This window comes from Lathyrus oleraceus, chromosome 4 (genome assembly GCF_024323335.1).
Source record: "Lathyrus oleraceus cultivar Zhongwan6 chromosome 4, CAAS_Psat_ZW6_1.0, whole genome shotgun sequence".
NCBI classification, from domain to species: Eukaryota; Viridiplantae; Streptophyta; class Magnoliopsida; order Fabales; family Fabaceae; genus Lathyrus; species Lathyrus oleraceus.
This window is the reverse complement of record NC_066582.1, coordinates 481,989,043-482,014,120: the sequence shown is the minus strand read 5'-3', so window position 1 is coordinate 482,014,120 and position 25,078 is coordinate 481,989,043. Positions and strand designations below refer to the sequence as shown.

Sequence of the window (25,078 nt, the reverse complement as noted above, 5' to 3'; positions counted from 1 at the left end):
GCCATTCTTTTTTTATTTTTAGGCGAAGTATTTCTTGACTGCATCTGAATTCACAGGACGAGTGAAATCCTCCCCATCCATAGTTGTAAGTATCAAAGCACCGCCTGAAAAGGCTCTCTTAACAACATATGGACCTTCATAGTTTGGAGTCCACTTGCCCCTGGAATCGGGTGCGAAAGACAAGACTTTCTTGAGTACAAGGTCACCTTCTCGGAACACACGAGGCTTGACCTTCTTATCAAAAGCCTTCTTCATTCTCTGTTGATACAACTGACCATGACACATGGCAGTCAATCTCTTCTCTTCAATCAAATTCAGCTGGTCATAACGACTTTGAACCCATTCAACATCAGTCAACTTGGCCTCCATCAAGACTCTCATTGATGGGATCTCCACCTCTACTGGGAGTACGGCCTTCATGCCATAAACAAGAGAGAAATGGGTTGCCCCTGTTGAAGTGCAGACAGATGTACGATATCCATGCAAAGCAAATGGCAGCATCTCATGCCAATCTTTGTACGTGAAAACCATCTTTTGGATAATCTTCTTGATATTCTTATTAGCAGCTTCAACAGCCCCATTCATCTTGGGTCTACAAGAAGAAGAATTATGGTGTGCAATCTTGAACTCACTACACAACTCTTTCATCATCTTGTTATTCAGGTTAGATCCATTATCAGTAATGATCTTATCTGGCACACCATAACGGCATATGAGTTGATTCTTGATAAATTTCACGACCACCAGCCTGGTCACATTTGCATATGACGCTGCTTCAACCCACTTGGTGAAGTAGTCAATTGCTACGAGAATAAACCTGTGTCCATTGGACGCTTTCGGCTCAATCATGCCAATCATGTCAATTCCCCATATAGAGAAAGGCCATGGTGATGAAATCACATTCAGAAGTGTCGGGGGAATATGAATCTTATCCGCATAAATCTGACACTTATGGCATTTCTTTACATACTTGCAGCAGTCAGACTCCATTGTCAGCCAATAGTAGCCTGCTCTCAACATCTTTCTAGCCATGGCATGTCCATTGGAATGGGTACCAAATGAACCTTCATGAACTTCAGTCATCAACAGGTCTGCTTCGTGTCTATCCACGCATCTGAGCAGAACCATGTCAAAATTTCTCTTATAAAGCACTTCGCCATTGAGGTAGAAACTGCCTGACAATCTCCTCAAAGTTTTCCTATCTTTCACAGATGCCCCAGGCGGGTAAACCTGGTTCTGAAGGAAACATTTGATATCATAATACCATGGCTTATCATCTTTCGCTTCTTCTACTGCAAATACATGAGCTGGTCTGTCCAAGCGCATCACGGTGATATTGGGAACTTCATTCCAATATTTAACCACAATCATCGAAGCAAGTGTAGCAAGAGCGTCTGCCATCCGATTCTCATCTCGAGGAATATGATGGAAGTCAACCTCAGTAAAGAACGTTGAAATCCTCCTCGCATAATCTCTATATGGAATAAGACCAAGCTGATTCGTTTCCCATTCACCCTTGATCTGATTGACAACGAGGGCCGAATCACCATAAACATCGAGATGCTTGATCCTTAGATCAATGCATTCCTCCAATCCCATAATACATGCCTCATACTCAGCCATATTATTCTTGCATTTGAAAGTTAGCCTTGCTGTAAAAGGAAAATGTGTGCCCTGAGGAGTAATAATTACTGCCCCAATACCATTTCCATATTGATTTACAGCGCCATCAAACACCAAACTCCATCTGGAACCAGGCTCTGGGCCTTCATCGAGTGTAGGCTCATCACAATCTTTCATCTTCAAATACAAAATCTCTTCATCCGGGAAATCATACTGAACTGACTGATAATCCTCAATCGGTTGGTGTGCCAAGTGGTCAGCCAAGATACTACCTTTAATAGCCTTCTGAGCTCGATACTCAATATCATACTCAGATAACAACATCTGCCAACGGGCAATCCTCCCGGTTAAAGCAGGCTTCTCAAATATATACTTGATTGAATCCATTCTGGATATCAACCAAGTTGTATAATTTATCATATACTGGCGTAAGCGCTTAGCAGCCCAAGCCAAAGCACAACATGTCTTCTCAAGCATCGAGTATCGAGACTCACAATCAGTGAACTTCTTACTCAGTTAGTAAATAACATACTTTTTCTTCCCTGACTCGTCTTGCTGACCCAGGACACAACCCATCGAGTCTTCAAGAACAGTCAGATACATGATCAAAGGTCTTCCTTCCACGGGCGGAGACAAGATCGAAGTTTCAGACAGATACTCTTTAATACTGTCGAAAGCTTTCTGGCAATCCTCGGTCCAATCATGGGACTGATCTTTCCGGAGGAGCTTGAATATTGGCGCACATGTGGCAGTCATGTGGGATATGAATCTGGAAATATAATTCAAGCGGCCAAGAAAACCTCGGACTTGCTTCTCAGTTTTGGGCGCAGGCATCTCTTGTATTGCTTTGACCTTTGCAGGATCAACCTCAATACCTCTTTCACTGACAATAAAGCCCAATAACTTGCCAGAACGAACTCCAAATGTACACTTATTGGGATTCAGACGAAGCTTGTACTTCCTCAAACGCTGAAAAAGCTTCAACAAGTGTTCTACATGTTCCACTTCCGTTCTCGACTTAGCAATCATATCATCAACATATACCTCAATCTCCTTGTGCATCATATCATGAAACAAGGTAGTCATAGCTCATTGATACGTGGCTCCGGCGTTCTTCAAACCGAAGGGCATCACTCGATAACAGAATGTTCCCCAAGGTGTGATGATTGTTGTCTTATCCATATCCTAGGGTGCCATTTTAATCTGATTATATCCGGAAAATCCATCCATAAATGAGAAGACATTGAATTTAGCTGTATTATCTACCAACATATCAATATGTGGTAGAGGGAAATCATCTTTCGGACTAGCTTTATTCAAATCTCTATAATCCACACACATCTGGACTTTTCCATCTTTCTTAGGCACAGGCACAATATTGGCCACCCATTGAGGATATGTAGAAATCACCAGAAACCCCGCATCAATTTGCTTCTGAACTTCCTCTTTGATCTTTACTGCCATATCAGGATGAGTTCTTCTGAGCTTCTGCTTCACAGGCACGCATTCAGGCTTCAAGGGCAGGAAATGTTGCATAATATCTGTATCTAGACCTGGCATGTCTTCATACGACCAAGCAAAGATGTCGACATATTCTCGTAGCAATTCAGTCAACCCCTTCTTAACAGATTCCTCCAGGAGTGCGCCAATCTTCACCTCTCACCCACAATCCTCAGACCCCAAGTTGACTGTTTCCAGATTCTCAAGATGCGGCTGAATGATCTTCTCTTCATGCTCAAGTAGATGGGTAATCTCATCAGGAATCTCTTCAATATCATCTTCCTCTGCCTCAAATACAGGGAACTCAAAATTGGGAGATGGCGTTGGATCATTATGTTCAATGGGTCTAGAAATCAACCTGCATAATGATTTTGGATATGAAAAGCTTTTAGAAATCAAACAAGGCAAATCATTATGCAGATGAAAAGATTGATTTTATTCTATTTTTAGGGTTTTATGTGATCACCAATTTCGTGCAAAAAGCAAAAAGGGAAAATAATTGGAAAAACAAACATTTAACATGAATTTATTGAATGAAAATATCATTGTATTTATGTTGCCAACAATGTCATCACTTCTCCTTTTGGCATGGGAGAAGGGTTTTTAAACAAAATGATCATTACGTTGACTTGTGGACAACTGTAGGAATATCCACAGCGACCCAATTGTTGCAGACCCCTCTAGGGATAACAAAATTGCCAGAGTCCTCTGCATCTTCTTCCAAGACAGTAGCAGCTTCTTCAACCTGACCGGTGTGGATAAAACCTTCACTCTTGAACAACCCTTTCTCATTGAAGACCCCAGAAGAAAAGCCAATTCCAGCCTGAGACTTATTATCTTCCAACTCAATCATTTTTCCTAGACCAGCAATTGCACCACACTCAATGGCCAACTTTGCATCTTTATAGGAAGTAAATGAAGGAGTTCTCTTCTCAATAGGCTCAGCTATAGATAAAGCTTGGAAAGGAGTTCCAACTTCACCCTCAGCATCTATGTATGAGAAGGAAGACAAGTGGCTAACCAGGAGAGCCTTTTCTCCCCCTACCACTACCAGTTTCTTATTCTTCACAAATTTCAGCTTCTGGTGTAGGGTGGATGTCACGGCGCCCGCCTCGTGAATCCATGGTCTGCCTAGGAGACAGCTGTGCGATGGGTGAATATCCATAACCTAGAAGGTAATTTGGAAATCACTTGGTCCAATCTTGATTGGGAGATCAACTTCCCCAATCACAGTCTTTCGAGACCCATCGAAAGCTTTCACAACTACTCCACTCTGCCTCATGGGAGGCCCTTGATAAGACAGTCTTGAGAGAGTGGTTTTTGGCAATACATTCAGGGATGTCCCAGTGTCCACCAGCACATTGGACATGGCGTCGTCTTTACAATTCATGGATATGTGTAAAGCCAAGTTGTGGTCTCTTCCCTCCTCAGGGAGATCAGAGTCACAGAAACTCAAATTGTTACAAGCAGTAATGTTCGCAACAATGCTATCGAACTATTCTATAGTGACATCATGATCTACATATGCCACATCCAAAACTTTTTGCAGAGCCTCTCTATGTGGTTCTGAATTCAGAAGCAATGATAACACGGATATCTTGGATGGAGTTTGTAGAAGCTGGTCTACAACATTGTACTCGCTCTTCTTGATGAGCTTCAACATCTCATAACAATATTCTTTCACATTGCCACTAGGGCCACCAGAAGTAGGAGTTTTCAGTACGGAGGAGGGTTTAACAGCAAGTGCCGGATTCGGAGAATTCACCGCATTCCCAATCGGGCGTTCAACAAAATCAGCATTAGCCTGGGGCTTCGGTGGTGCTGAAAACACACGACCGCTGCGGGTCAAACCACTTACATCAGCAATATTCACAACAGAGGAGGATGGCAAAGTCACCTCTTTCCCATCTTCTACAGCAACAACGTTGTAACGAAAGGGAATTGCCTTTTCAGAAGAATACGGTACTGGACCGGCAGGCTTAATGATCAAGGAAGGAGAAACCTTCTGCTTGCTACCATCATACTTGATGATAACAGGTTCGGGCATCCGGAATACTGGGGAAATCACATTGACCTCAGGCTCATCTTCGTCAACATTCCTATTCTGAAGAATCTCAATGACTCCTTCGTCCAGCATTTCCTGAAGATCTTTGTGCACCTGGCGACAACCCAATCGGTTAACAGGGCATATTCGGCATCTATCATGATCGTGTTCATAGTGACTGTAATCACACAACAAACGGTGCAACTCGACCAAAGACTGTCGGATATGACTGACATATTTGACCTTGTATTTGCCAGGGCAGCCCTGGACCATGTTGACAGATTTCCCATGCTCGGGCAACAGGTTCTTCTTCACATTAGGATCTACATCCTCAAAACATAGAATGCCACACCTCACAAGGTCTTGAACCTTGGTCTTCAAAGGATAACAATTCTCCACGTCGTGGCCGGGAGCACCAGAGTGATATACACAATGCAATTCAGGCTTATACCACCACTGAGGGTTAGCAGGTATAGCTGGTGGGTCTCTCGGAGTAATCAACTTTCTCTCTATCAAAGAGGGATATAGTTCTGTGTATGTCATCGGAATCGGATCAAAAGTGACCTTTTTCCTCTCGTAACTCGCGTTGGTTTGATTACTGTTTCGAGGCTGATAGGCCTGCTGTTGCGGACGGTGCTGTTGTTGTTGATATTGCTGAGGTGATTATTGATTGTTGCTATGTTGCTGATACTGTTGATTGTCTCTGAAAACAGGTGCTATATGAGCCACCTGATGCTGATTACCGGCGGGACGCACAGTCTTCCTCCTCACAGAGGGTCTTCTAGATTTCAGATGGGAGGTCACAGCATGTGCCTCTCCGTCTTTCTTCTTCGCAAACGCCCCATAACGTTTGGCAGAAGAGCCTTCTTCTCTGGTCAGAAGTCCTTCTCTAACCCCTTCTTCTAACCGCATCCCCATATTCACCATCTCGGTGAAGTCAGAAGGAGCGCTAGCAATCATCCGCTCATAATAGAATGAACTCAAGGTCTTCAAAAAGATCTTGGTCATTTCCTTCTCTTCCAACGGAGGCACGATCTGTGTTGCCAACTCTCGCCACCTCTGGGCGTACTCTTTGAATGTTTCCTTGTCCTTCTGGGACATGGCCCTTGGCTGATCCCTGTCGGGAGCCATATCCACATTATACTTGTACTGCTTGACGAAGGCCTCGCCAAGATCATTGAAGGATCAGATGTTCGCACTGTCCAGACCCATATACCATCTCAGGGCAGCACTGGACAGACTGTCCTGAAAGTAGTGGATGAGCAACTGGTCATTATCAGCCTGAGTTGACATCTTCCTGGCATACATGACCAGGTGGCTGAGAGGACAGGTGTTCCCCTTGTATTTTTCAAAGTCAGGGACCTTGAATTTCACAAGAATCTTCACATTGGGAACCAAGCATAATTCGGCAGCAGACTTGCCAAAGAGATCCTTTCCTCTAAGAGTCTTCAATTCCTTACGAAGCTCAAGAAATTGGTTGTTCATAGCATCCATCTTCTCATGGACATCTGGGCCCTCAGATGGCTCAGAATGATAGATGGTGTCGTCTACCCTAGGCACGGTATGCACGACAGGAGGAGGAACAACAAGGACCGGGATAGATGCCGACATAGAAGCAAAAGTTGGGGCAGGACCCTCAGGCATGAAATTGGGAGGCATCCCCCACAGAAACCCGGTTGGCATGGCTGTCGGCACAAAGTGTGCACTGGCTGCAGGCACAATTGAGGAAACAATCTCAGAGATGACTGTCCTCTGGGGAGGAGTTGAAGGCGTTGGAGAAGACTGGCTCTCGGCAGCCAAGAACGATTCCATCAAAGCACTCAGTTTGGCGACTTCTTCTTTGAGTTCACGGTTCTCTTGCTCTAGATGATCCATCAGTCTTGCAGAGTTGGCTCTAGTGTAGTACCGGTGAGTCAGCTTGTCTTCAAAATAAATGAAGAGCACAGAGTTAAACCACAGGACCAGAAGCCGGGAACAAAATATGCTTATGCATATGATGCATGCAATGCTTGTGCATATGATTTGTTCTTATTTCAAAGGAACTCTAGGGTTTTATTTGCAACTTTTGGAATCATTAAGCATTTTATCGCATATGGAAATATCTCATCAAATAATATCAGGGAAAAGAAGTACAACATTTGTCAATCATATACAAGAGAAAAGGAAAATAATCATCCTATGGATCCCTAGAAACAATCATCTAAAGCTCGGGACACAGGAAGATAGGATGCGCGAAGTCTCTTCACCTCTCTCTCGTAGGCTGCCTCCATATCTGCCTTCTCTTTGGCGAGTCGATCATACCTCCTCTTCCAAAACTTGGAAGACTGAGGAAGTAGAGAAGTCCATGCATCATTAGGATCATCAATAACCTGATGCTCGAAGAACTCTATCAAAGCATCTTTCTCCTTGATTTGCTGAAGCAACTCTTCCCTTTGACGGATCCAGGCACGTGATAGGTCTTCGTCTCTCAACTCCTCTACTCCTTGGTTAGGGAGGGTTGAAGGCCCATCCACAACTAAAGGTGTAGGTCTCGGATATTCGTAAGGCATGAGATACTCAGATGCTCTCTTCCTTACCCAAGCAGTGTAAGGCTCCAAAGCGACACAATTCTTAGGACCCAACTCCTTCCTTCCTTTCTTATGAACCTTGCGCCAAGCGCGAACCATTCTGCCCTTCAAGCCTTGGGGATCTTTACCCTCCTGAAAGAACACACCCTCTAACAGAATGTTATTAGGTTTATCCTTTAGGGGGAACCCAAGCTGACGACGTGCCAAAACAGGGTTGTAGTTAATCCCGCCACATGTACCAAGAAGAGGTACATTGGAGAATTCACCACAAGAGTCGATAATCTGCACACCATCATACACACGGTTGTACCAAGAGATATCATCATTAGTGAGAGACATAAGTCTCGTGGACCATCGTAGACATCCCTTATTCTCCTTGAAGGAGACCGTCTTAGGTAAGTGAGAAATAAACCACTTATACAACAGAGGCAAACAGCACACAATGGCACCACCACCATTTGCATTCCTCATGTGCAAAGAGAAATAGACATCACCCAACAGAGTCGGAACGAGATTAAGAGCGGAGAAGATCCTAATAGCGTTCACATCCACAAACTTGTCGATGTTGGGGAATAACACTAGCCCATAGATGAGAAGTACAAATATGGCCTCAAAGGCGTCCTCACTCATGGCCTTCCCATACATAGTAGCTTGAGCAATGAGGAACTCAGAAGGGAGACCTTGAATTCCCCCTTTGGTAGTCATATGAGCACCAACTAGGGATTCATCTATGTGCAACATGTCTGCTATCTCTTGAGAAGTAGGAATACTCTCCAAGCCACTGAACGGCAACTGATCCAGAATAGGTATACCCACAAGATAAGCATACTCCTCAAGGGTAGGCAAAAGCTGAAACTCCGGAAACGTGAAGCAACAGTACAAGGGATCATAAAACTGCACCAATACACTCATCAACCCTTCATCCACCTGAGTAGTCAGAAGAGGAAGAAGCTTCCCAAAGCGAGCCTTGAAACCCAAGGGATCTAATACATAGGATGTCAGATTCCTTAACTCTTTCAAATCTGGCTGTCTGAAGCTGTACTTCTTTGTATTTCTTCTTTGTCTTTCCATGTCTGAAATTTTGCAAATAAACCCCTTAAGTTCCTTGAAAATTTCCTTTATTATTGATGATATGGATGCAGATGAGTGCATGAATGCATGAATGCAACAATCACACTCATGGATCAAGCAAAGCACACCAAACAAAGGTCATGGGATGGATCATATTATCCTTAATATCAATCATCCATTTTGGTGGATTATGGTTTACACCTTATCAACACCCAAGTTCCATTGATATTAAGGATGTATGAACGGATCAACCATGAATCAAGGGTTTGTTGCAAGTCACGAGCATGGAGTCTCGGTTAAGAACCACCCAACGGGAATGTACTAGGGGTTAAACCTGCCAGACATGTTCTACAAGAGGTTCCCATAGTCATCATCCCATCTTTCGGATATTATCGGAGAAACGACTACTCGTATTCCAAAAATATTCTCAAGAGAGACTCTTATGAGTGTAGTATCGCGTAACAATCGTATCAAATCTTACATTTGAACGACTTCCGCACTACATCCTAAAAATAGGCCAAGATGGGCTTGGTAAACTAAGGTCCTTGGCTTCTAAGCTATATATTGGAAAGAGTATTGTCTAACCACAACTTACTTGTGTGACATTATTGATCCCAACATGACCTCCACCAAGTGAATGGACTTGCAAGTCAACTTGTTAAGGAATAACTCCACACAAGTCAACAAGACTATGTCATTCTCCTATCCTAAGTGCACTCGAGTCCGGGTATAGAACTCATCTCACAAAGATCACTAAGCATACAAGGAATTAATATCAAGCAATACAATCATTACATACAATACAGTAATCCCAAATTGCACAAAAATATGTCACAAACAATATACAATATAACAAGCATGAAAAGTTGGCAAAACCCACTAGGCTTTTCTTCCCCAGCAGAATCGCCACTTTTCTGTAGCGGGGTATTCGTTACCATTAGAGATATTGACTAAATCCAAGGTAAATCATACAAAGTCGAGTCGCCACCGCACTTCTATTTATCCAAAGGAATGGTTAGAAAGCGAACAAAAACCTAAAAGTTTTAACAAAAACTAGTAAAAGAAGCAGAGATCTGGGTAAGGGGGTTGGTTATGCAATGGGAAGGTGTTAGGCACCCAAAACATTCTAGGTACTCCTAGGGAGCCCTTTTCACACTTGTTGCAAAGGTTATTGTTTTGTGAAAGTTTATTTGTGCAAACATGATTGAAGAGATGAGAAGAGAATGTACAAGTTATTTACATTTTGTGTTTGGATAGATAAACCCATTGCCTACGTACCCTCTTATAAAAAGATTAGGATCAAAACCTCGTAGTTCGGGGTAAAAATCTCAAAACAAATTGGTGAATTGATTGGTCCAAAAGCCTTAAGGTCTTTTGTTATCAAAGGGAGAAAACTCAACCTAAAACCACAAATCCACCATGTGAGGATAGCTTCAATATGCTAGTGAGGGGTTAACCCTATAATAAGCATGGAAGGCTCATTGTCCATCACTAAGGACAAAGGTGAGTATTACATCTACCACAAAGATAACTCAAACCTAATAGCTAAAGGTTATGGAAAATTTGATTAAGAAAGTGGACATTGGAACCATAAAATAAATTTGAATGGGTTATATTTACCAATTAGAAGTATATACAAAAGATGGTCAAAGTTGACTTAAAGATTCAATTCAAAATGAGTGTTATGAAAAGAAAGTTTAAAAATCAAAAGCATAAGGCTTAGGTTTATAATGTTGAAAACAAATGTTAAATGTTTGCACAAAAAGGGTTTTGGCTTGGGTTAGGATGGGGAGATGAAGAAAAAAAAAGGCTAAGTCCTAAAGAGAACAAAAAGGTGAGGGATAAGAAATGAAACCACACTAGGAGTTCCTTTCTTGAGATCATATTGATGATCCAAGTAGATCCCATCCTTTGGAATAAGCAAGCACAAAGCATAAGCAATCAAACAAGTCTCATAAGAGATCCTCAATGTATCTTGTATCTTCCACTTAGATGAACATGGTAATGATCCTTCAATTAAGCTCAAATGGAAACTCCTAGTTCAAGAGCACACACATCAAAAGTTCACAAGTAAGCAAAAATCACACATTATATGCATACAAGAGGCTCAAACAATGGGTGGGCTTTAGTCAAGAGGGGTCATGTCAACCTCGACAAACAAGCCAAACTGCAATGGGTAATCTGTAGCTCTTAACCACTAACATTGAACGTTAGGGTAAAGAACGACACACTGAATAACGGGGGATTGACTACTAATCCCTTTTATCTGTCAATTGCCTCAACTCTTGGAGGTCTTATCAAACATCACATGCCTCTCTTGGAGGTCTTTGAGCACAATTTTAAACAAACACAAACAGAGCCTCTGAAGGAGGACTTGTCTGCAAAATGCCTGCAAAAAAGGTGACAGGACTTCAGACTACATGCAGTAAGAAGCTAACTACCTGAGTGGTGTATCAACCATAATCCAATGCTCAAGCAAGATCTAAAGCAAGCAAGCAACTAAGGTACCTGTACAAAGACTAAACAGTCAGTGCTTCAGTCATTAAACCAACAGACAATCAATGAAACCACCTAACAGTTGCACAATTCAATGCATAAGTGCCATAGCACTCAAATGAGCACATGAGCTCACCACCTCAATTAAAACCCTACAAAACAAACATAGGTCAGAACTCAATGCATTTGCATCTCACAATATCCATGAGAGTATCCAAACCTGAAACAAACAACAAAGTTAGTTTATATGCTTCTAAACAACACTACAAAACACCAACAAACAAAGGCATAAGAGATGAATTCAAAACCTAACCAAATGACCAAAACAGAACCCATCCTTCTACACATTACAAATTAAAACACTCCACCAAATGTCCTCAAAAGGACCAGCATCAAGTCAAAAATCAAATGCCTCTAATTGCCTATGCCATGCAATGACCAAAAAATAGGCACAAAATGAACTTCCAACTTAGAAAATTCATATCAAATCAGAAATGCATGCAATGACTTTGATATTTTTTATATGAGTTTCTCATGTCATGAATGTTCAACATACAAAATATCAAATCCAGAAAGATGCAAATGCTATGTGAACAAGAATGCCCCAATTCAATGTCAAAAATGTGACACAAATTGTCACATTTATCTCCATGTGTCAAAATTAATGATAGCATGTGAGAAAAATTCCAAACCAGTGCTCAAAAATTCATGTCATGTATAAATGTCAAGTATGCAAAAAATTGGATCAAATGGCTCAACAATGAGGATTTCACAATGCATCGAATGCAATATATCAATTTAGCACAACATGGATTCAAAAATTCCAAAATAAAAATCCAGGCATCCACAATTCATGAAATCAACACCAAAAAATAGTAGACATCCATACAAAACCATGAAAAATAATTGGGACTCATTTGGATCATTTTTGCATTTTTTATGATTTTTCTAAAGTGACTAAAATAAATGAAATAACATGGAAAATTGGAGGGAAATGAATTAATTTGAATAAAACTCAGAAAAATCCACAGCCACAGATCTTGGCGCGCAGTGGAGATCAGCGCTCCACATTTGAATGAGCAAAATGCACCGTTTCATTAAACGATGTCAGCACACACATCAGCATTCCAATACACGCGTGGCTTGGTCAAACAATTCGTAACCAATCATTCGTCCACGCAGCATCACACATGGAAGACACAGTCAACTAAACCCTAAACACGCAGACGCCGGAGCTACAGCTCCGGTCGTCTTCTCCGGCACACTCCGGCGACTTCAACATAAATGTTTTTTCCAGAATTACACAAAGCCTATATCATTCGAACCGCCTTTCAACGAGGATTCCAAATATCAATTCAATTCCTTCTAATTCTACCTAGGTTTTTCAGATTGAAGAGAATAAGATTTGAGATCCAAACTTTCAGTTCACATAACAACTTCAATTCTTAACCATTTTCAATTCTAAACACATGTACATGCTCTACTCATCAGGATCTACACATCTATGATCAAAAAACAACAAAAGGAGAGGATGAAATTTGCATCACCTGGAATTGAAGCTTCCTGAATTCACGATCTCACAAGCTATGAAGCTCCAGATCCACTCCTATGAACTTCTGTTGAAGCTTTGTGCAAAAAGAATTAGTTGAAACCACTTGAATCCACCTCAATTTCCAACTTCCATCGCCATGTTCATGCTCTTGCACTGCTCGATTCCTTGATGAATTGCTCCAAACAGTGGATGAATCTTGCTCAGTGAAGCACCAGGAACAAGAATATGCAAAGATCTTGGAGAATTGTGTGAAGAAAATGAAAATTCGAAGTGAGAGAAAATTTGAGAGAGTTCTTGAATTTGATCTGAAATGGTTCTGTTATTCAGTTATGATTAGGGTTTGGCCTTTTATACTTCATGTTAATCACAATGCTAATCATCTTTTCCCTGTATTAATCATGATTAGTGAGTATTGAAGCAAATTGCAAAAATGCAAATTAAGCTCTCCTTGCCATAATACACGTGCACATCCTCATGTTAAGCTTCCAATTCACTCAAAATTATCCAATGGTCATGTTTTGAAGATCAATTTGCTTGCACCTTAAGCCAAAAATGAATGTTGAAAATTTTCCTCAATTTGCACATGTGTGAAATAATGAATTCATGGTCATGATTCCTTTGCATAATTGAGCCAAATGATGTCAATTTGAGATGCCTTGAACATGAGAAGCATTTTGCAAAAAGAATGAACCAAATTGGAGCATTGTATCAAAAGTTATGCCATTTTGAATTTCCATGCACACCTTGTGATCAAATGACCATAACTTCTCAACCATTCATCATATGGACATGAATTAGGACTTTTTGGAAAGGGAACAAAAATATACAACTTTAATGTTCACCAAAAAATCCATTTGAAACTTCATTGATGTTGAAAAGTCAAGTTGAATGTGGACCAAAAACTTGCCAAATTTGGAAACTTTGAATTACAGGTCATTTTCCATTTTTAGTAACTTTTGCCATGACCTTTGAATCTTCAAGATGGATGTTTAGAATGATGAATAGACCCTATTTGAACATGATTGAGGTGTCTCAACTCATTTCCCCACCTCATAGCCCTCAGTTGACTGCACAGTTGACTTTTGGTCCTCAGATGACCTTTGATTAACTTGAGCCTCCACCACTTGGTGAAATTGCTCAAAATGAAACCCTAGCTCATGTAAGCTCCTTATAATAATCATGTGGTCCTCATCCCAATAAAATACTTCATCTCTTGCACAAAGGATCTTCTTGAAGCTCTTGACCTGGTGATTGCTTAAGCTACAAACAAAAGATGTAAATGACATATTTTTGTGCTTTTGGTTAGTAAATAAAATGAGACAAGCAATGATATATAATTCAAGCATGCTTGGTGATCTCAAACTACTCACAAGAGATCCCTACCCAAAGGGAAAGGGAGCCAAGATGCTCAATGATCCTTGAGGCTATGCAATGCAATGTTATGGTGCCATGAGGGATCTTAGGGACAAAATTGGGGTCTTACAATTATACAGAAACTACAAAACCTGACGAAAGTTAGAAGGTTAAACCAAAACATCTCTATGTGCATTTTGTGCCTGCTGGCACTGAGTATGATATTACAGAACAGACATAGAAGCATAATAAGGATAAGAACTATGTTCTGAAACCTAAGTGTCATGCATAAATCTCTCATGATTATCCTTCTGTTAAAAGATCCAAAGTTGTAAGAAACTCTGGGAAAACTAACAAAAGAGGACCCAGAAAGTGGGTACCTAAGGATAAAATCATTTATGTTGCATACATCCTTAACAACTTAGTTGAAACACCAATCATGGTACATGGACAGTGGATACTCATGACACATGATATGCAGAAGGTCTATGTTCAAAGATTTGGAACTTAAGCCTGGAGACTTTGTTGGTTTTACAGGAAACCAGAAAGGAAAGATCATTGGCTCGGGAACCATTGGTAACGGTAAACTTCCTTCTATTACTAATATTCTTTTAGTTGGTGGTCTAATGCATAACCTATTTCCCATTAGCCAACTTAGTGACAATGGTTATGATATTATCTTTGTAAGACCCCAATTTTAACCCTAAGATCCCTCATGGCATCATAACATTGCATTTGCATAGCCTCAAGGATCATGAGCATCTTGGTTCCCTTTGCCTTTGGGTGGGACTCCTTGTGATTGGTTTGAGATCACCAAGCATGCTTGAATTATACATCATTGTTTCTCTTACTTTTGTTTACTAAAAAAAAAAAATTAAATAAATAAAATATAACAAAATTTTTTTTTTTTGGACTTGGGCCTCTCTCATTTGAGCCCACAGGTCCACAAAAACCAGGTTATAAATTCAGAGTTTCAGTGAAACAAAAGGACATGCCATTCCTATTACCCTGACAGGAAAAAGAAATTGAGAGAAGAGCTAATAGAGTTCAGAGCAACCTCTAAAGGCTGAAGGGAACTCATCGGCAAAGAACCAATTCCCTCTCATATAAACCCTCAGATTTCTCTGCAAACCTCACGGGTGCAACTCAATTTCAATCGATCCTCCCCAATCAGGGCTCACATGACTCTTGCAGAGATGGCCTGATGTTCCACTTTATTTGTGGGATACCCCCTGGAGGTTTATCCCGATTACCTGTGCTTAATGGCTTAAGATATTTGTTTGTGACTGCTTATTCCAAAGGATGGGAGCTACTTGGATCATCAATATGATCTCAAGAGGGGAACTCCTAATGTGGTTTTATTTTCTTTTCCCTTATCTCTTGTATGTTTAGGAATTTAACCCTTCTTTTTTTCCCCATTCTAACCCAAGCAAAACTTTTTGTGCAAACAATAACTTTTGTTTTCAACATTAGAAACCTAAGCCTTATGCTTTTGATTTTCAAAACATATTTTTCATAACACTTATTCTGAATTGAACCTTTTAATCCACTTTAACCATATTTTTGTAAATACTTTTAATTGGTAAATATAACCCATTCAAATACTTTTTGTGGTTTCAATGGCCACCTTCTTAATCAAACCCTTTTTTTATAACCATTAGCTATTAGGTTTGAATTATCCTTGAGGTAGATATAATACTCACCTTATCCTTAGTGATGGACAATGAGTCTTCCATGCTTATTATAGGGTTAACCCCTCACTAGCATGTTGAAGCTATCCTCACATGGTGAATTTGTGGTTTTAGGTTGAGTTTTCTCCCTTTGATAACAAAAGACCTTAAGGTTTTTGGACCAATCAATTCACCAACTTTTTTTTGAATTTTTTTACCCCGAACTACGAGGTTTTGATCCTAATCTTTTTTTAAGATGGTACGTAGGCAATGGGTTCATCCATTCAAACACAAAATGTAAATAAATTTGTATATTCTTTTCTCATCCCTTCAATCATGTTTGCACAAATAAATTTTCACAAAAAAAAAACAACCTTACAACAAATGTAAAAAGGGCTCCCTAGGAGTACCTAGGATGCTTTGGGTGCCTAACACCTTCCCATTGCATAACCAACCCCCTTACCCAGATCTCTGACATTTTTACTAGTTTTTGATTCGATAAAACTTTTAGGTTTTTGTTCGCTTTCTAACCATTCCTTTGGATAAATAGAAGTGCGGTGGCGACTCGACTTGTATGATTTACCTTGGATTTAGTCAATATCTCTAATGGTAACGAATACCCCGCTACAATCTTCAATCAAAAGTCTTATAAGGCTGTTATTCAGAAAGATGGCACAATCCTTTTTAATGGAAAGAGGAAAAACAACATTTAAAAAATTAGACTTTCTGATCTTGAAGATCAAAATGTAAAATGTCTAATGTCTGTTAACGAAGAGCAATGGGTCTGGCATAGATGTTTGGGTCATGTTAGCATGAGAAGGATTTCTCAGCTAAATAAGCTTGAATTAGTCATAGGTATACCAAACTGAAGTTCGCTTCAGATGCTCTTTGTGAAGCATGTCTGAAAGGCAAGTTTTCTAAAACATCTTTCAAATCTAAAACTGTTGTTTCTACCTCTGGACCATTAGAACTTCTGCATATTTATTTGTTTGGACCAGTGAAAACTGATTCTATCAATGGAAAGAAGTATGGATTAGTCATTGTTGAGGACTATAATCTTTGGACATGGGTAAAGTTCTTGACACACAAGGATGAGTCTCACCCTGTGTTCTCAACCTTCTGCTCATTGGTGCAAACATAAATGAATTTCAAAATAGTCAAAGTCAAAAGTGATCACGGTGGCGAATTTGAAAATAAACACTTTGAAAATCTTTTTGATTCAAATGGTATTTCCCATGATTTCTCCTGTGCTAGAACTCCATAGCAAAATGGAGTTGTAGAAAGGAAGAATGGGACTTTACAAGAAATGGTCCGCACCATGATCCAAGAAACTAATATGGATAAGGATTTCTGGACAGAAGTAGTCAGTACGACGTGTTATATTCAGAACAAAATTTCTATCCGACCTATTATGGGTAAGACTCCTTATGAATTGTGGAAGAACAAAAATCTCAACATTTCTTAGTTTCATCATTTTGGATGTGAATGCTTTATGTTAAACACTAAAGAGAATCTTGACAAGTTTGACTTTAAGGCACATAAGTGTTTACTGTCAGAAATAAATCTTCATTCAGACCCTTTGAATAAACTCTTCTAGGTTTGGTGTCTCTGATAAAATCCACCTACATTGATGTAGCTCTTCTGGATAATGAATGGATTATGGCCATGCAAGATGAATTGAATCAATTCACCATAAACAATATTTGGGATCTTTTTCAGAAACCAAAAGGCTTCCATGTCATTGGAACCAGATGGATTTTCATAAACAAGCTGAATGAGAAAGGTGAATTTGTCAGAAGTAAAGCTCGACCGATAGCTCAACGTTATAGTCAGCAAGAAGGTATATACTATACATAAACCTTTGTTCGAGTTGCCAGGTTAAAGTCTATTTGTCTTCTGATTTCTTTTGCAGTCAATCATAACATCACACTTTATCAGATGGATGTTAAGAGTGCATTACTGAATGGTTATAATTCCGAAGAAGTTTATGCGCATCAACCTCCTGATTTTGAAAGTTCTCAAAATCCTAATTTCGTTTTTAAACTAAAAAAATCTTTGTATGATCTGAAGCAAGCTCCAAGAGCTTGGTATGATAGACTAAACAACTTCATTTTTGTTATATATATATATATTAGTTTTATAAATGTTTTTGATTGATTAAATGTTTTTGTTTTGAATTATTAGTTATGTAAATTTTCAAAAGATAAAGGTAAAATTATTTAACTTTTAAATAGCAAAAGATATAGTAGTTTGCAACTCATGTAAAAAGATCTAATCAGAACTGAAAAATGAGACCTATAAATACAACAACCTACCAATAATTATTTTATTCATTCATTATTTTCATCCATCTTCTTTTGTGCTAGCAACATGCAGTCTCAACTTTCTAATGATGTTACGATAAATAATGAGATTGAAGACATAAATCTCATTACATTACCACCAGGTTCCAGATTCAACCCTAATGATATTGAGTTGATTGATTATTATTTGAAACAAAAATTACAAGGTGTTCACCTAGTTCCACCAAGGATTCAAGACGTTGATGTTTACAAATTTTCTCCTCAACAATTAGGTATGTTATTATACATCAAAAACATTCATTTATTTTTATCATTTCTTTAATATTTTTATATTCTTTTTGTTGATTTTGTGTTGGTATATTCTTTGCAGAAAATAGTTATAAATTCAAAGGAGAGGACACAATGTATTTTTTTACGCCAAGAAGTAAGAAGTATGAAAATGGACAACGTCCTGATCGAGCAGTTGAAAATCATGGTTTTTGGAAAGCTACTGGAAAAGAAAATTCAGTGATGAAGAATGATGTTGAAATTGGATTCAAAAGAAGTTTAGTGTTTTTCAGAATCAAAGATTTTACAATTTCTGGTGCAACTCTTTATAATAATAAGGTATGATATACATATTGTTAAAAATGTGTTTTAATTTTTTTTTAATAAATATATTTATTATTAATGATGGTGTTAGTAACAATAAAATATAAGAGAAGAAGTTCAGTTTATTTAATTAATAAATTTTTAAAATGTTAATGTAAAAAAATTCTTAAAATTTATATTAAATTAAATAAAAATAATATTTAATTTTATTTTGAGTTTAAATAATAAGTAGTTCTATGTTCTAGTAAGTGACAAGAAGTATTTAACTTTCAAATATTAAAGTAAAATAGTAGTAACAAACTAGAAAATAATAGTTAGTTTTATATTCTAGTAAATGACAAGAAATAGTTAACTTTCAAAAGACTAAAGCAAAATAGTAGTAACAAACTATTGCGTAATTATATTCAATAACAAAACTAAAAATAATTGTAAACTTTATTTTTTTGATAGTTAAAATATTAAATTAATAAATTATTTCATTATAAAATGTTCATTAGTTATGTATCACATGGTTATAAATTTTTTAATGGTTTTGTATATTTCCATACCATTTTCATTTATTTGAGTTTTTATTTCATGATATTTTTATATGAAAAAATCACTAACTTTTCGTTTTTTAAAATGAATTCATTAACTTTTAATTTTAACTCATTTAAAATAAATTCAAGTTCTCATTTTTTTAAACATTATTGTTTATATATTTTGTGTGTGAAAAAGTAGTATTATTTATCTTAAATGTATACAAAAAGTAGAATCTCATGCAAATTTCATATTTTTATGTTATAGGATGATTGGGTTTTATGCAAAATTTATGAGCATAAGTATGTGTAGCGGGGTATTCGTTACCATTAAAAATCCAAGGTAAATCATACAAGTTGAGTCGCCACCACACTTCTATTTATCCAAAGGAATGGTTAGAAAGCGAATAAAAACCTAAAAGTTTTATCGAATCAAAAACTAGTAAAAATGTCAGAGATCTGGGTAAGGGGGTTGGTTATGCAATGGGAAGGTGTTAGGCACCCAAAGCATCCTAGGTACTCATAGGGAGCCCTTTTCACATTTGTTGCAAAGGTTGTTGTTTTTTGTGAAAAATTATTTGTGCAAACATGATTGAAGGGATGAGAAAAGCGTGTATGTTTATCTAATGTACTACTTACTAAAAGAAGGGTCAAAAGAAAATGACTCGCACGGACGTCGCATCCACTGCATACGTATCTCATCTGAATCTGAGAATCAGAGTCTTCGTAGCTCGGCTACCTATAGGTTAAAGAGGAGTGTGCTCAGTAAGACATCGCATCTTATGCCTACGTATCTCATCTGGGATGAAAATCAGAGCAAAACGTAGTTCGACTGCCTATGAGTTAAGGGTTGGGTTTTGGGGTGAACGACGTTACTACGCAATCTACCGGATGCTCGACCTTTGGAGACTTACTCGCTTGTAGTAGAAGGAGTTGACGTGTTCTTAGGAGAAGAAAAATCAATGAGTTGGTTTGGGTTTGAGGGATGCTTATGCAAAAGGGCAGTCCAAGGCTAGGGAACCGCACTACCTTACTAGACCTGCAACGAGGGAATACAAAACAAACATGCATAACGTAAACGCGCCAACGGAGGGCGGGTTAGTACAGGTGATCGGAATAAACCTCCAGGTGGTATCCCACAAATAAAGTGGAACAGGGAGCAAGCCATCTCTTTTAAGGTCATGTGAGCCCTCACAAAAACTCAACAAACAGGTTAGAGTAATATGACGGAATTAGGAGAAAACAATGCCATAACAAACACAAAACAGGTTAGAGCAAACAGGAAAAAACAAATACTGTCGCGATCGCTGCTGCATCGCCTAGCGAAATCTTAGCGAAGCTTCGCTGCAGGCTCGCCTAGCGAAGGTGCTAGCGAGCGCCTGCGGGTTCTGGATTTCCCATTGATAACAATACGATTTTAGGGACTCCAAACCCGTTGGCATCCAACTCAGAAATTAAGTGATCAAAACATTCAAGGTATTGTTTACACATTCATGCACATATAAACCTGGGGAAAAACTTAACGATACCTCATACATTTAGAGCATTCAAATTGAAAGCATGGAGTAATGGGAATAAGGCAAACCTGATTGGAGAGATTGAATGAAATTTGATTGCACCGGGGTTTGCAGAGCAATGATAGGGTTTGCGTGAGACGGAGGTGAAAAAGTGTGTGAGTCAGAGTGAACCTTTCAGAGTTTCCTGGAGGCTGCAGATTAGTTCCTAGGTTTCTCTCCTTCTTTCCCTCTTTCTACTCTTTCTGTCCAGGGTTTGTAATAGTCTCCAGTCCGTCTTTTCTCAAATGAAGCTCTGGTATTTATAACCTGACTTTGGTGGCTTGGTGGGCTCAGAGTCAAGCTCAAAATTTTCTATTATTTTCCAAAAGGCGCGCTCTTCGCCTAGTGAAGGATCTGCTCGCTTAGCGAGCATGACAGTTCATTTCGCTTAGTGAACCATGTTGCTCGCCTAGCGAGCATGACAGCTCAGGAACGAATTCTTGCTCCTTCAGGATTAGCATTTGGATGACGAATAGACCCTATTTGAACCTGTTGGGAGTAACTCAAGTCTTTCCCTTGTGTTGACTGATCACCTGAATAGAATCCACAAAGTGTCTTGGATGATACTCAAGCTTTGAACAAAAGATGTTAGTCACACATTTTTGTGCTTTTGGTTAGTAAACAAAAGTAAGAGAAACAATGATATATAATTCAAGCATGCTTGGTGATCTCGAACCAATCACAAGGAGTCCCACCCCAAAGGCAACGGGAACCAAGATGCTAAAGATCCTTGAGGCAATGCAAATGCGATGTTATGATGCCATGAGGGATCTTAGGGTCAAAATTGGGGTCTTACAGATGCCTCTATTTAAGGTCATTCTAGCCGGAGAAGTGAAGGTTAAAATCTTCGTCTCGACGGGGTAAAATGGGCTTAAATAATAACAAAGAAACGAATTTTGGTCCCTAAGAGACCTCATGATGCAAATGTATGTATGAAAAATGGTAACACTCTGTGGAGATATGTGTCCACAAAAGCAAAGAAATCAGAAGCCACTGATAATCCATATGAGCAATTCACTCCATGGGACCAAGACCCTGGGGACTCTCCTGGGGATAGAAAAGGGATAAAAATGTGCGAGCAGGTCACGACTCAAAGCGTGGGGAACAAAATTCCAAAGGGAAAAGATCCAATGGAAAGACTTAAGCTGACTCGAAGATGCATGTATTGGGGAATATGCCAATACAGCAAAAAACTATCCACAACAGATACTTCAGATAAAATCCGGATGAAAACAATCCACTAAGGGACTTCGCTGGGGATGTCCACAAGGACACTCCTGGGGAAGCAGCGGGACGAGGTATTACCGGTTACTGGGTAATAAGCTCAAGGAGACATGTGATCTGAACGCCAGGTATGAGGGTGAGAGATACAACATGCTCAGGAAGAGATGAATATCCAAGACCGGTATAAGGGTGAGAGATATCAAAACTTCAAAACATTTGAGGAAGACCTTAAAGGTATATTTCAACTCAGGGATTCTGACTCCACAGGGGACAAAAAGTCATAATAGGGAGCAGAGAGGAAGGAACACCAGGGATACCGGTTATTGGGCATATAATAGGTGACCAACCAAAGCGTGAATTGGGGAATATTCCCAAGACACTCATCATCCACAAGAGGGCTAAAAAGCAAACTCGATTACAGGATGGGTATTCGACTACACAAAGGGGATACGAATCTTACTCAACTGGGGAAGAATAAAAGGCTTCAGACCCGAGAGTGCATGAGATATACTATCTATTACCGTCAGAACGTAGATAATATACTCACATGGACGATTATCTACAACCGGTTACTGGGTTAATAAAGGATAAATCGACCGAAAAGAAAAGGCATCGGGATACCGAAACTAGGTATATAATGATGACCAATTCAGGAGAGAAAAAATCGTCACCAACAACAACAGGGTAGACGAGAGATGACCCGCTGGGGATAAATTGCGTAATCAGGGCAATTATCCAAGCAGATGAGGGGGTATCATCACCGAATATTGGATGAAGATAACTGTCACCAATTGAAGATGAGCAAAAAATGGTTACTCTGCAAAAAGGGAAGAAATAGGGTTTACAACTACCGGTATGAGGGTATAGAACCACAGACTCCGCCGGGGATAATAATTACTAATTATTGAGCAATTATTCATTTACCACGGGGAAACGGGAAAAGAGTCCCAAGAGACCGATCTAGGATCAAACTAGATGGGCACACCAAATCAAGACTTGTCCCGGTGAGGATATAACTCAATGGGGAAGACCATCCCATTATATGTGTTGGGGAGGAACAAAAACAATCACCATCCATGAGGATATAACCCGGTGGGGAATATGGAAGAAAGGATAGACGCTTTCTGCCTATGGAGCTGACTCTATATGGAGAAATCAGACACACACATCTGCTTGGGGAAATATATCACCAAATAGCAGGAGACAACAAACAACGATATATGGCAAAGAATGCAACATGAATATCTGAATGTTATAATTATGCATGTATATGTGTGGTTTATGTATGATGTGTGCTGACAAACAGACGTATCTAACACAACCAGGTCCAGGAATCAACTACCCGGTTCTACATCTCAAGAGAGAAAGCCAAGTTCACCGGAGAGTATCCGATCTGCTGGGGATCAGAGATATCAGGAAGCAAAGAACTCTGCAGGGGATGAATCATCAATCATTCCAGCTGGGGACGAGAGTTATCACAGACAAGGTCCATCACACCAACAACTCTACTGGGGAATTTATCCGAGGAGATAAAGGATTTATCGGGATCAACCACCAAATACCGCTCTTGCCCAAAGAGATCCAAGATGCTGAGGAAGAAAGATTGCTACTCTGCTGAAGGGAAGAGAGGTGACTCTCAACAAGCAATCCACTTGGTAGGATAAACCACAAGGGGTTCCGGAGGGAGAAGATACAGTCATGCCAGGAATATGGACAAAAATCTTACCCTGTTGGGGATCATACTACCCTTGGGAGAGCACTGAGGATCTCCTAAGTATCCTTTCGTCATTGTGAATGTTCACTTTGTTTAAAAACAAATTATACAAAATTTGATCGTTTAAAACAATGATATTTTCTTAATCAAAACATGCAAAACATTTGTTGAATAGAAACAGATAAGAGTGCCAATAATTGGATAAAAGGCTCAAATTTATTTGATAGAATGGTAGTCTGTGAATGGCAAGACTCCATAGATCTTTACAAATTTGAAATTGGTGATATATATTGGAAAAGGGCTACATTGAACATAATGACCATTTCTCCACCAATTCTGAATCCGATGTATTTGAAGCTTTGGCTGATAATGAGCAAGGATCTCTGACGGACGACAGTTGTAGAACAAGGTCTTGTCAGGATGCAGTTACTTGTCAAATCCCTAATTTTTGCCTAGATTGCCCCAGGATGAGATACTCAATCTAGCGGGATACCTATATTAATTTTTCATGTCTCTAACTTTTGCCTGGATCGCACTTTCGGGTTTTCAATCCATCGAGACGCTCATTTTTGCCTAAGCCGCCCTTTCGGTTTTTTAACTTAGCGAGCTATTCTGTTTTTATTTTTAGGCGAAGTATTTCTTGACTGCATCTGAATGCACAGGACGAGTGAAATCCTCCCCATCCATAGTTGTAAGTATCAAATCACCGCCTGAAAAGGCTCTCTTAACAACATACGGACCCTTATAGTTCGGAGTCCACTTGCCCCTGGAATCGGGCGCGAAAGACAAAACTTTCTTGAGCACAAGGTCACCTTCTCGAAACACACGAGGCTTGACCTTCTTATCAAAAGCTTTCTTCATCCTCTGCTGATATAACTGACCGTGGCACATGGCAGTCAATCTCTTCTCTTCAATCAAATTCATATGGTCATAACGACTTTGAACTCATTCACCATCAGTCAACTTGGCTTCTATCAAGACTCTCATTGATGGGATCTCCACCTCTACAGGGAGTACAGCCTCCGATCTTGACTTAACGATCATATCGTCAAGGTACACCTCAATCTCCTTATGCATCATGTCATGAAACAAGGTAGTCATAGCTCGTTGATACGTGGCTCCGGCGTTCTTCAACCTAAAGGGCATCACTCGATAACAGAATGTTCCCCAAGGTGTGATGAATGTTGTCTTCTCCATATCCTCGGGTGCCATTTTAATCTGATTATATTCGGAAAATCCATCCCTAAACGAGAAGACTTTGAATTTAGCTGTATTGTCTACCAACATATCAATATG

The 25,078-nt window shown here is 39.4% G+C and overlaps 1 protein-coding gene across 1 annotated transcript; it reads left to right on the top strand.

Moving 5' to 3' along the window:
• Positions 1-17,814: 17,814 nt before the first annotated feature.
• On the top strand, positions 17,815-18,791 carry LOC127138090 (NAC transcription factor 29). The gene is made up of 4 exons (XM_051064494.1): positions 17,815-17,963; positions 18,061-18,085; positions 18,253-18,451; positions 18,550-18,791. Exons 1-4 carry the CDS (start codon positions 17,815-17,817, stop codon positions 18,789-18,791), a joined length of 615 nt encoding a protein of 204 aa, XP_050920451.1.
• The last annotated feature ends 6,287 nt before the right edge of the window (positions 18,792-25,078 follow it).

Excerpts from the sequence above, each read along its gene's own strand:
- LOC127138090 (XM_051064494.1), top strand. The coding sequence starts at position 17,815 with ATGGATGTTAAGAGTGCATTACTGAATGGTTATAATTCCGAAGAAGTT. Across the intron at positions 17,964-18,060 it reads AAGCAAGCTCCAAGAGCTTG|TTATGTAAATTTTCAAAAGA; the intron begins GTATGATAGACT and ends TTGAATTATTAG. Across the intron at positions 18,452-18,549 it reads ATTTTCTCCTCAACAATTAG|AAAATAGTTATAAATTCAAA; the intron begins GTATGTTATTAT and ends TATTCTTTGCAG.